Source organism: Macadamia integrifolia, chromosome 2 (assembly GCF_013358625.1).
Source record: "Macadamia integrifolia cultivar HAES 741 chromosome 2, SCU_Mint_v3, whole genome shotgun sequence".
In the NCBI taxonomy this organism is placed as follows: Eukaryota; Viridiplantae; Streptophyta; class Magnoliopsida; order Proteales; family Proteaceae; genus Macadamia; species Macadamia integrifolia.
The window spans coordinates 30,405,513-30,419,319 of NC_056558.1; the positions used below are offsets into that span (position 1 = coordinate 30,405,513).

A 13,807-nucleotide genomic window follows, 5' to 3' on the forward strand; every position below is an offset into this window, starting at 1 on the left:
CCAAAGCCGAACGGACCTGACCGAGGGTCCCTCCTTCGGTTGGGAGTTCGGCCAAAGCCGAACGGACCTGACCGAGGGCCCCTCCTTCGGTTGGGAGTTCGGCCAAAGCCGAACGGACCTGACCGAGGGTCCCTCCTTCGGTTGGGAGTTCGGCCAAAGCCGAACTGACCTGACCGAGGGTCCCACCTTCGGTTGGGAGTTCGGCCAAAGCCAAACGGACCTGACCGAGGGTCCCACCTTCGGTAGGGGGCTCGGTAAAGCCGAACGGACCCGACCAAGGGTCCCTCCTTCGGTTGGGAGTTCGGTAAGGCCGAACGGACCTGACCGAGGGTCCCTCCTTCGGTTGGGAGTTCGGCCAAAGTCGAACGGACCTGACCGAGGGTCCCTCCTTCGGCAGAGGGCTCTGTAAGGCCGGTCAGAATCGACCGAAGGTCTTTCTCTCGGTCGACCCCAAGCCTCGGTCACTAGTAATGCCAAGGCCGAAGGAACAAGTCAACCAAAGAAGAAGATGTTGGTTACTCCCACAGGAAGAAGCTCCTAGTGGAAGTAAGGGGGCTCCTGATATAGCCAAACTGACCTCTCGGTGGGGGCAATGACACGTGTCCTCCGCCAGACGAAGGTTCCAAGAAACCACTCACGCTCAAGCACGCTCAATCACCGAGGCACGCTCGCAAAATCACGCGGGATCACGTTGTCTGCATGAGGGGAATATTCCCCCCCAGAAGGATGGACGTATTCGAGTGGGACTCTAAGAGGGAAGAAGGGGGAAAACCTTAAACCCTAAGAGCAATATAAGAAGGCACGGAAGAAAGGGAGAGGTAAGCTCTGATACCCTCACCATTACTCCCTTATTGAACTGTGCGGCCGACCCTGACTTGAGCGTCGGAGGACTAACCCCGGACAAAGCTCCGGGCCTCCGTCGTCTGTGTTTGTGTAGGTTCGACTGGCGGGGTTTTTTGGCAGCATCACTATGTGTCAAAAGTTGGAATTTCACATGTTCACATAGTGGCAGAGAATTTGATACTATTTTTAAAAGGCTTAATTGCAATCTGGACAGTGAAGTCGACATGAAAAATGAAGTTTGTGAAGACTTCTTTCCAACACAAGTTGAATCACATTATTTCGAGTTCGGACAGAGAACATGACAACTGTTGAACGGCGTCATCGTCATATAGTCAAGACTGGTCTCTCTCTACTAGCTCATTCATATGCCCCTAGTCAATATTGGTGTTATGCCTTTGATGTCGCGGTTTATCTCATTAACCACATGGCATCCCGTGCCTCTCACGAAATCAATCTCTTTTCAGCTCGTGTTTCACAAAGTGTCTGACTATTCATTTCTTTGTATTTTTGGGTGTCAATGTTTCCCATATATTAATGCTCAAAAAATGGATTTTCGGTGTGTTTTCTAGGCTACAATAGCTCTTATGCTAGCTACCATTGTCTAAACTAGACTACACATAAACTCTATATCGCTCGTCATGTTCGTTTTGACGAGTCTTTTTTCCTCTTCTCTAAGGTCTCTTTACCGGATTTGTCCCTCTCCATCTCCTCCTTCCATCCTTGGGCAATAGCCCCTATTGGCTTTCTCTCTCCTCCGTCGCACTTACCGGCCATCATTTCATCACCTACTCCTTCTCCTTCCCTTACTCCTATTTCCCTTGCCTCTCCACTCACCACCCCGACCCACTCCACCCCTACATCTTCCCATACCCCACGTACCTATCCTCTTGCTGCTCTATATATGCTACTCCCACTCCTCCACCGCCTCAAGCCGACCACCCACCTCAGCTCCAACTCTTTGCATTCCCTCCCTCGTCACCAAGTGGTCTCCAACTTATCCCTCACCCCCAGCCTGATCACCAACCACTTCGCCTCCATGGAATGCTGCTCCGATCTCTCCCTAACGCCTTGACTGCCATCTCCACCTCACCTAGTGAATTGACCTACTTCATGCAGGCTAGCAAATTCCTTGCGTTGTGCTAGGAAATGGTAGATGAGTTTACACCCTAATTCAGAACGAAACATGGTCATTGGTTTCTCGTTCTGATGGCATGAATCTTGTTGGTTGTAAATGAGTCTATCACATCAAGCACAAGGTTGATGGTTCGCTTAAGCACTACAAAGCATGTATTGTTGCAAATTAAGGGTTTCCATCAGTAAGAAGGCCTGGACTACAATGATACTTTTAGTCCGATTGTCAAACCAACCATTATTCGATCCATATTGGCAATTGCAGTTTCTCAGGGTTGACTAGTGCGATAGTTAGACATGCACAATGCATTCCTCCATTTTTTTTTTCAAACTAAGAGGTTATCATGGTTCAACCACTCGGGTTTGAGGACAAGTTCCATCCGACCCATGTCTACAAGCTTCATCACTTCCTATATGGGCTAAAGCAAGCCCCACATTCCTGGTTTCAAAGATTGACTCAGTTTCTTCTATAATTTGGTTTTCAAGCCTCACGGACGGATCCATCTCTCTTCATATATAACACAAGTACAACGTATGTTTGTGTTTTGATTTATGTTGACGACGTTCTTATCACCAGTAGCTCTCTAGCCCAGGTTTCCCTACTTCTTTAGAGGTTTGCAAGTGAATTCTCTATTAAGGACCATGGTCTCTTCATTTTTTCCATGACATTGAAGCTCTCAGGCATCCACAAGGGCTTCTCCTATCTCAAGCACAAGCTATATTGATGATTTGCTTAAAATGTGCTGATATGGTTGATTGCAAACCCGTGCAAACACCGATGGCTACGAACACTAAATTTTCTGCTATAGGGGGTGCCATTTACTCTGATCCAACCCGCTATCGGTCCATCATTGGTGCTCTAAATTGCATTACTCTAACCAGACCAGATGTTAGTTTTTAGTTAATAAGACATGACAGTACATGCATGCTCCCACTGAGGACAATTGGATATTGGTTAAACGCATCCTACATTACCTTAAGGCTAGCCATGACCATGGTCTTCCTCTACCTTGTTGCATGCCTTTAGTAATTCTGACTGGGTGGGCTACTCTAAAGATCACAGGTCAACCGAGGCTTATGGCATTTTCCTCGATCCAAACCTCGTCTCATGGACCTCCCGTAAATAGAAGATCATTGCTAGCTCCTCCACTGAGGCAGAGTACAAGGCCTTGGCTAGGGGTGTCAATCGGCCGGCCTGGTCTCGGTCGGGCCTAGAGAGCCTATATCCTCGGACCGTGACCTACCTATTTAAGGAATGAGTTGGTCTCGGTTGGTCTCGTGTTGGGCCCAGTCGGGTTATGTGCTTTAATTGGGCTTCTCCTAATTGGGCTATAATCGGGCCTTAAATAGGGTCATGTACCAATAAAGCCTTAAACACTTTTTACTTTTTTTAGATTTAAGATACTTTGATCAATTTTGTTTAACATCAACAATTTTAAAAATATATTACACTTAATTACATTCAATAATTGATAAAATATCGATATATGCCCTATTTCATCCAGAAAAAAAAAATTAAAATATACATATAACGGTCGAGCTAAATGTGTCGGTCCAAGTCAGGCTTGTAAATGGTTCGGGCCCATCGGGAGGCCCATCGGGCTTACCCCTTGCACCATGTCCTACCTGTTTATAAGCAGGTCGGGCTTAGACCCGACATGTTTAATAATCGGTGCAGGTTGGGTCGATCTTTAAATGGTCGGGCCCGATTGGTCCAACAGGTGTGGGCTTGGGATTGACACCCCTAGCCTTGGCTGACACATTTGCCGAACTAATTTGGTTGGAATCGCTCTTTAAGGAGCTTGGCTTCCCTATTAGTGGACCCCCTTTTCTGTGGTGTGATAACACTGGGGTCACATATTTGCCTAAATCCTATTTTCCACGTGCAAAGCAAGCACGTTGAGATTTATTATCATTTTTTGTAGGAGCGGGTTGCCACAAGCCATATTTCTGTTCAATTCATTTCCATCAATCTTGCATATTTTCTCACCAAAGCCTTACCCACAACATTGTTCCAATTCACGCAAGACAAGTTGAAGATTCGTGCTACCAATTCTTCCCCTTAAGGGGAGTATTGACATATATTGAGTCCCAACCAAATGGGGTGATTTTGATAGGATTCTATTTGTAGGAAATTTTGGTAGGATTCTATTTGTATGTGTTTCCTATCTTGTACACAACCCTAGTCGACTAGGCAACCATCTCTTGTTATATATTGTAACTATTCTCTACACTAAGAATAACGAATACGAACACAATTACTTGTGTTTACAGCATGTTATCAATTTTATTTTAGGTCAATGAATTCCTTAACTTATTCAGGCTGCATACCCAAAGAAGTTAGATAATGTAACTCTCATATATATAAATATATATATATATATATATATATATACATGGCCAAATCTAGACTCTTTTATCTGAATACTCTTCTCTAGATACTTAAATCTCATTTACGTAACAGGTGTGTTACCTACTGCTAAAAAATACCATGAGTTAATTAAAGATACATATACCATTGTACCATGCTTGATATTTCATTTTCTAAATAATATAAAAACTATGTCTCCATAAAATTGGAGGAATAAACTTTATAAACTTCAAAAAGCATAGAAAACTTCATTTATCTAAAGGGGAAAAAGTAAATTAATAAAAACAAAAGGATGCTTCATAAATAAAGATAGAAATTTATTGATCTTTTATTACTTTCGTGTATACTGGAAAGTTAGGCTTCAGACCCACAAGTCAATCATTTCATCAAGAATCTCTTGGGCCTTGACAACCCTCCCTTTCAGCTGGTGANTAAATATTCAGAACAATTAGGGACACTTTTGAGAAGCAAACAGAACTTAGGACTGAATTGTAAATAAGTTTAATGACAAAGCACTATGCTGGAAATAAATCCGGAAAAGGAAGAAGGGTTGTTGTGAAATAAACCTCAGTAGGGTCAAAATATAAACGAAACCAGAAAAATGAATTTTAAACAAGGGATAACCAAGAAGTCTAGTCCTAGCTGTAAATAATAAGAAATTAATTGCATCTTCTTTAAACGATGAAGGCAGAAGAACCAGAATTGTTTCCTTAGAGAGAACTCTCTCCTATGAACCCAATCAACTTAGGAATTCAGGCAAAGAATCCCTGCTACAACCCTCTTAAATCCAACCAATGGACACCCAAAACCCTGATTGGGCAACCGAAGTATTCTAGGGTTATGTTATCATTGTTGATAATAATGCCTGTCATATTGGTGATGTGATAGTGAACTTTGATGATTTGGAAGAGTTGGAATAGTCAAACACTCAACTACACAATGTCAAAAATGGTTTGATCAATTGGCAGGATTGTGGAATACATTTTGATAGTGTATTAGGTCTTTACACAAAATTTGGTAAAGGTCTGGAGCAACAGATGATGGTACATACCATGTGTCAAAAGTTGGAATTTCACATGTTCACATAGTGGCAGAGAATTTGATACTGTTTTTAAAAGGCTTAATTGCAATCTGGACAGTGAAGTCGACATGAAAAATGAAGTTTGTGAAGAATTCTTTCCAACGCAAGTTGAATCACATTATTTCGAGTTCGGACAGAGAACATAACTGTTGAACGGCGTCATCGTCATATAGTCAAGACTAGTCTCTCTCTACTAGCTCATTCAGATGCCCCTAGTCAATATTGGTGTTACGCCTTTGATGTCGCGGTTTATCTCATTAACCACATGGCATCCCGTGCCTCTCACGATATCAATCTCTTTTCAGCTCGTGTTTCACAAAGTGTCTGACTATTCATTTCTTCATATTTTTGGATGTCAATGTTTCCCATATATTAATGCTCAAAAAATGGATTTTCGGTGTGTTTTCTAGGCTACAATAGCTCTTATGCTAGCTACCATTGTCTAAACTAGACTACACATAAACTCTATATCACTCGTCATGTTCGCTTCGACGAGTCTTTTTTCCTCTTCTCCAAGGTCTCTTTACCGGATTTGTCCCTCTCTATCTCCTCCTTCCATCCTTGGGCAATAGCCCCTATTGGCCTTCCCTCTCCTCCGTCGCACTTACCAGCCATCATTTCATCACCTACTCCTTCTCCTTCCCTTACTCCTATTTCCCTTGCCTCTACACTCACCACCCCGACCCACTCCACCCCTACATCTTCCCATACGCCACGTACCTATCCTCTTGCTGCTCTATATATGCTACTCCCACTCCTCCACCACCTCAAGCCGACCACCCACGTCAGCTCCGACTCTTTGCATTCCCTCCCTCGTCACCAAGTGGTCTCCAACTTAGCCCTCACCCCAAGCCTGATCCCCAACCACCTCGCCTCCATGGAATGCTGCTCCGATCTCTCCCTAACGCCTTGACTGCCATCTCCACCTCACCTAGTGAATTGACCTACTTCTTAGAGGCTAGCAAATTCCTTGCGTTGTGCCAGGAAATGGTAGATGAGTTTATACCCTAATTCAGAATGAAACATGGTCATTGGTCTCTTGTCCTGATGGCATGAATCTTGTTAGTTGTAAATGAGTCTATCACATCAAGCACAAGGTTGATGGTTCGCTTAAGCACTACAAAGCATGTATTGTTACAAATTAAGGGTTTCCATCAGTAAGAAGGCCTGGACTACAATGATACTTTTAGTTCGATTGTCAAACCAACCATTATTCGATCCATATTGGCAATTGCAGTTTCTCAGGGTTGACTAGTGATAGTTAGACATGCACAATGCATTCCTCCATTTTTTTTTTTTTTTCAAACTAAGAGGTTATCATGGTTCAACCACTCGGGTTTGAGGACAAGTTCCATCCGACCCATGTCTAACCCGCTATTGGTCCATCATTGGTGCTCTAAATTGCATTACTCTAACCAGACCAGATGTTAGTTTTTAGTTAATAAGATATGACAGTACATGCATGCTCCCACTCAGGACAATTGGATATTGGTTAAACGCATTCTACATTACCTTAAGGCTAGCCATGGCCATGGTCTTCTCCTACAATGGTCTTCCTCTACCTTGTTGCATGCCTTTAGTAATTCTCACTGGGTGGGCTACTCTAAAGATCACAGGTCAACCGAGGCTTCTGACATTTTCCTCGATCCAAATCTCGTCTCATGGACCGCCCGTAAATAGAAGATCATTGCTAACTCATCCAGTGAGGCAGAGTACAAGGCCTTGGCTAGGGGTGTCAATCGGCCGGTCTGGTCTTGGTCGGGCCTAGAGGGCCTATATCCTCGGATCGTGACCTACCTATTTAAGGAATGAGTCGGTCTCATGTTGGGTCCAGTCGGGTTCTGTGCTTTAATTGGGCTTCTCCTAATCGGGATATAATCTGGCCTTAAACGGGGTCATATACCAATAAAGCCTTAAACGGTTTTTACTTTTTGTAGATTTAAGATACTTTGATCTATTTTGTTCAACATCAACAATTTTGAAAAGATATTACACTTAATTACATTCAATTATTGATAAAAATATCGATATATGCCTTATTCCATCCAAAAAAAATTAAAATATACATGTAACAGTCGAGCTAAATGTGTCGGTCCAAGTCAGGCTTGTAAATGGTTCGGGCCGATCAGGAGGCCCATCGGGCTTACCCCTTGCACCATGTACGACTTGTTTATAAGCAGGTCGGGCTTAGGCCTGACATGTTTAATAATCGGTGCAAATTGGGCCGATCTTTAAACGGTCGGGCCCGATTGGTCCAACAGGTGTGGGCTTGGGATTGACACCCCTAGCCTTGGCTGACACATTTGCCGAACTAATTTGGTTGGAATCGCTCTTTAAGGAGCTTGGCTTCCCTATTAGTGGACTCCCTGTTCTGTGGTGTAATAATACTGGGGTCACATATTTGCCTAAATCCTATTTTCCACGTGCAAAGCAAACATGTTGAGATTTACTATCATTTTTTTGTAGGAGCGGGTTGCCACAAGCCATATTTCTGTTCAATTCATTTTCATCAATCTTGCATATTTTCTCACCAAAGCCTTACCCACAACACTGTTCCAATTCACGCAAGACAAGTTGAAGATTCGTGCTACCAATTCTTCCCCTTAAGGGGAGTATTGATATATATTGAGTCCCAACCAAATGGGGTGATTTTGATAGGATTCTATTTGTAGGAAAATTTGGTCGGATTCTATTTGCATGTGTTTCCTATCTTGTACACAACCCTAGTCGACTAGGCAACCATCTCTTGTTATATATTGTAACTATTCTCTACACTAAGAGTAACGAATGCGAACACAATTACTTGTGTTTACAGCATGATATCAATTTTATTTTAGGTCAATGAATTCCTTAACTTATTCAGGCTGCATACCCAAAGAAGTTACATAATGTAACTCTCATATATATACATGGCCAAATCTAGACTCTTTTATCTGAATACTCTTCTCTAGATACTTAAGTCTCATTTACGTAACAGGTGTGTTACCTACTGCTAAAAGATACCATGAGTTAATGAAAGATACATATACCATTGTACCATGCTTGATATTTTTTTTTCTAAATAATATAAAAACTATGTCTCTATAAAATTGGAGGAATAAACTTTATAAACTTCAAAAAGCATAGAAAACTTCATTTATCTAAAGGGGAAAAAGTAAATTAATAAAAACAAAAGGATGCTTCATAAATAAAGATAGAAATTTATTGATCTTTTATTACTTTCGTGTTAACTGGAAAGTTAGGCTTCAGACCCACAAGTCAATCATTTCATCAAGAATCTCTTGGGCCTTGACAACCCTCCCTTTCAGCTGGTGAAGGCTTGCCAGCAAGCTGGAATTCATATTGGCTGAAGATTTTTACATGTTACTAATACCAACAATGTATTTATGGGCCTCCTGGAATCTTTCAGCGTTAAAGTAGCTGTGAAAGAAGGTAGCATGTACGTGAGACGAGGTTCAAGACCACAAAACATCATTTGATTAAGGAAATCCATAGCAATATCTAACCTCTGAAGTCCACATGCACGATGACAATCACTTCAAAGGCAATTACATCTTCCCTCTTTCTTTTTTTTTTGTAGAATAGCAAAAGGGGGGAATTTATTGAACATCAAAAGGAGAAAGCTACATTACAAGATTTAGAATATCCTCCAAAAATGGGGACTTCCAAAAACCTCGATGGGGGTGACCAACTGCACATTTCGAATCAGAGTGAGCAATAACATTCAAATATCTAATAACATGAACAAAAAAGCAAGACTCAAAACAAGTTTGTAAGACTTGAACATCAGAATGATGGATGAAATCTCAAACTGAAAATGAAACCTAACCTCATTTAGGTGTTTAACAAAAAACATGCAGTCTAAATCAAGGATTTAGGCGATGGTATCGGTATCAATTTTTGTCGATACCAATCCGGATCGGTGGGTATATGTCGATTTTGCTGCTACTTTTTATAAAGAGTATTAATTTTTTACTATTTTACCCCTGAAACGATCTAAATAATTGATTCGGATCGGTCTCAGCCGACACTGATCCAATACAACCAATACTGCCAATCCCATACCAATACTTGAAACCATGGTTTGAATGTCATACAACATGCCTAAGGCCTTCTTGAAAAGCAGCTTGAAGGGCCAATTGAAGCACAAGAGCCTCTCTAATAAGAGGAGAACTAGAGGACAAGTGATCAGAGACAACAAGGTGGATCTATCTAGCAGTATCAAGAATAATGCACCCTAGACCCATGGCTTTGGCCTCACCAAGAGTGCTACAGGGAAACTGTTAGATCAAACACCAAGAAACACGAATAATAAAGAGACAATAGATCCGTACGACACAGAGATTTAACGAGGTTCACACACCAGGGTGGTGTGCTACGTCCTTGGGCGAAGAAGAAGATGATTCACTATGTAGAAGAGAGATTTACACCCTAGCAGCGGCGAGGAAAAACTCGCCCTGAAACCCTAGCTGCGTGAAAACCCTAGATTACAATGACTTTTTCACCAAGCAACAGTATATTATATATACTCCAAAATCATCGGTCGACCCATCGGGTCGCGGTCGATCCGGTCGAACCATACCACGGGGGCGTAGCCCCCGCACCCCCATACGAGATCAATGATGGGCTCTGGGCTTGGGCCTATCGGCCTAACTCCTCTGCTTCCATCACAGATCTCAAAAAAATTCCCATTCGGATCGCCACCAAAATATGTCGGATCGTGTCAATATTCAAAACGGGTCAAGAATTCGAGACAAACTTAACAGAAACCACTATGGGAGTTAGCTTGCTGTTGGGAAATCCGAGATCTTGGAGCTTCTGGAATCAAAGTTAGAACTTCCTCCACGTTTCTATTCACCATAGATATCCAATCACGGAAAGGAGGTGGGGTAACTCTGAATACTCTAGCGTTCCTTTGCTTCCAAATCTCTCACACAATAATAGCATGAGTCGAGAAAAATCTGGGTAACTCTGAAGGCAACTACATTTGGCCTATGACCCCATTCTTCCATCTCATTATGTGAATTGCAAACGTCAACAATCCTTCCCTCCTTGCAAGGGAAAAGTGAGAAAATAATTATAAGAATAGGCATTCAGATTTCAACCAAATTTCTTAATCTCATCCAATAAATCCCACGCTTCCTGAAAATTTCCATTCCTACGTTTAGCCTTAATTATAAAATTGTAATAAGATGTTTTTCTAGCAGTCTCCTCCGTCACAAAGATTGTCATATCAAAGACATTCAAAGTGTAAAACATCAGACAAAATCTCTTCCATGAAATAACCTTCAATAAAATGAGCATTGAATTATGATTTTTCAAGCCACCAAAGTTCGCAATAATCAAATTTCTAATCTTTAGGCTATAGGTGGTATCAAAATGAGTCTCAACTCAATTCAACTCAACTCAACTCAACTCAACTCAGCTTTATCCCTTCCGACCTTTGGGCAATAGATGACTGATCGGGCACTAAATTGGGCGCCCCATTCTGAATCCATAATTTTCCCAATCCGTACACTTCACTTGGTCACATTAATGCAGAGGCCACCATTCTGAATCCATAATTTTCCCAATCTATACACTTCACTTGGTCACATTAATGCTGAGGCCACTATCAGACAGCGTTTCTTCTTTTTCTTTTTTCATTAAAAAAACATGTGTCCGCCACTGACAACGTACAAGTACGTGAAGAAGACACGTGCAATCAGGAATTTAGCTCAGATTGGGGGATTTTAATGGATGCCCATTATTATATTATTATTTTGGTAAGAAATAGAATGAAACAATCAAAATGTATTTCCCACTATTCAATTCAAAAATCCTTCTTTTTTGTTTTTGGTAGACACTATTCAATATCTGATGTCAAAAGGGCTTACACTGTATGCAGCACTTGCAATTGATTCCATCTGGGAATATGGTTAGTATAAGTCTCTCTGCTTGATTCTTTGTGGGTGGTGCTTCCTTGGGCAATTGGGTTTTCAAATCTGCGTTCTTCTTGACTGGTTGATGGGTTTCAACTGCAACTGAGAGTGGTTTTGGGAGCTGGGTTTCTGGTTTGATGATGAGCACGGCTTCTGCTTGGTGTCCATATGGACTAAATGCTGCTCCTGAGCATGGAGCGTTACGGGATTTGGTTCTTCCCAAAATGGAGTTCTCAAGGTTTCACTATCCTTCGAAAGGGGAAGTTCTCAGACCGAGCCTGTACTCAATGTCTGTTTCAACCATTAACTCATCTAAGGTATATATATATATATATATATATATCTATATACCATGAAAGTAGTCCTACATTTATTTTATTCTTCTCTTTCAATGGATTAATTAATGTTGTTCGGAGATCAATGGGTTTGATTTTATATAAACTTGACATTCTTCCAACTACATAGATCAACTGTTTCTTCTTTTTTGGTGTCAAATCGAGTGCCTCCTTTGTTTAGCTGAGAGAAATCTTGGAGGGTTTTGATTAAGGATATACTTTTTGTTTGCGTGAACAAATTGTAGTCAATTTTTTTTTTTTCTAAGAGAAATTTGATTTGGTCCTCTTCTCCTAAATGAAGAAACTTGGGCCAGTAGTCCAGATGTTTGTGTAAATTTCCAATTCAAAAGACCAACCTAATAAGAGAGGAGGTGTTCACAGGTACATGAGGAAAGGGATTTTCCCACTCAGAATCGATGTGGACTAATAGACTAACATGTAGATTAATGAATCTGCTGCTTTTTAGTTCCATTCCATAAACCATCTTAAGTGAGCAAGTTGGATGAATACTCAGAATCTTGGTTTCCACCTCCGGGATTACTGATAACAACCTTTAAAATATTACTTTTCTTTTATATTTGTTTCAGTTTGTGGAAGAAGAGTGGCAAATTTTTTTATTGGTAAGAAAACTAGAAATTTGTTATGGAAGATGCTCTTAATTTATCAGGAAGAGCTAGTTTTAAATGCTTTCTCTGTTATTTTGAAGTCAGTAAGGCATACATCGTATGACATTGCACATTCTTTTTATTATGTTCAAATTTAGATTTGAAACAAAATTAAAGGGCATACCCAGTGCACAAGGCTCCTGCCACTGTGGGGTCTCATAGGGTCATAATGCATGCAGCCTTACCCCTGTTTCACGAAGAGGCTGTTTCCTGACTTGAACCCATGGTCACTAGGTTGCAATGGAGGCTTATTAAATGTTTTGCAAATAAGTAAGTACACAAAGAGGCACGAAATATAGAGGGTGATATTGATGTAGAATCTATTTACACAGTTTATTGTATCATCGACCCAGAGCACCAACAGGGAGTAGTACCACCCAAGAGAGAGAGATTTGGACCTCAATGAGCAATATCTGCCGCAGTTTGCTCAAAAATCTCCTATTCAAACTCATTACACTGAGATTTATTATTTTTTTTTGCAAAGTTTATCTGCAATCTAACTACAACAACAACAACAACAACAACAACCAAACCTTATTCCAACTAAATGGGGTCGGCTGCATGGATCTGATATTGAAATTAGAAAATAAAGAAGCTCAAAAGAGAGGTTAAAAAAAATGAGGAAAAATTGAGTTAAGAGAAGACGGCAAAGCAGTAGAGAAAGACGCATCATGGGAAAACATCCCCTATAAGGGATCAGCAACATGGGTCCTTGTCCTGCACAAAACTCTATCCGAAGTTATACTAGGATCAAGCCCTATCCTTTGCATATCTTTTCGAACCACTTCGTCAATAGTCACCTTAGGCCTACCCCTACCTTTTCTGGCTCCCACAAAATACATCTGGTCAGTCTTCCTTACTTGGAGCATCCATAGGTCTCCGTTGAACATGGCCATTCCACCTCAACCGGCTCTCACAGAGTTTGTCCTGGATGGATGCAACCCTCAAGGCGTTCCTAATACAATCATTCTTTATCCTATCTCTTCTGGGCTTCCCGCATAGCCCTCTCAACATTCTCATCTCCGCTACACTCAGTTTATTTAGAGTACTCTTCTTGACTGCCCAACACTCCGTTTATTTAGAGTACTCTTCAATCTAACTACTAAATAGAAATAGCCTCTTGTTTTAGGCTATACTTGTTACAAACTTTTAACATATTACAGTTGGAATTCAGATGAGACCTCCAGAAGAATCTGTGTTTGGTAACTGATGAAACGCATCAATAGAAGTAAGCTGGGACTCGCGCGCTAATTTAGATATTACATATTGAAACTCAAAAGAAAAACTCTTAGGACTCAATTAAGAAACTCAGCTAAAGACTGAAAGATTTGCTTCATAAACAGAGATAAATTTCTTAAGTGGTAACCTGGTAATGGGATTGTACTCCATCATATCTTCAACTCTGTTCAAAACTGCATAGTGTTGTTTGCATAGAATTTTTTGTTGTATTTTTTTTTTTT

At 41.1% G+C, this 13,807-nt stretch overlaps 1 protein-coding gene across 3 annotated transcripts in view; it reads left to right on the plus strand.

Moving 5' to 3' along the window:
• Positions 1-11,227: 11,227 nt before the first annotated feature.
• LOC122071826 (probable 1-deoxy-D-xylulose-5-phosphate synthase, chloroplastic) overlaps positions 11,228-13,807 on the plus strand; it is a 13,586-nt gene continuing 11,006 nt past the window's right edge. Inside the window, exon 1 of one of the 3 annotated variants that reach the window (XM_042636249.1) lies at positions 11,228-11,664. In XM_042636249.1, coding sequence (XP_042492183.1) covers positions 11,485-11,664 — 180 coding nt within the window. In that variant the 5' untranslated portion in view covers positions 11,228-11,484. The remainder of the gene's footprint in view (positions 11,665-13,807) is intronic. The other 2 variants (XM_042636246.1, XM_042636248.1) reach the window with 2 other exon arrangements.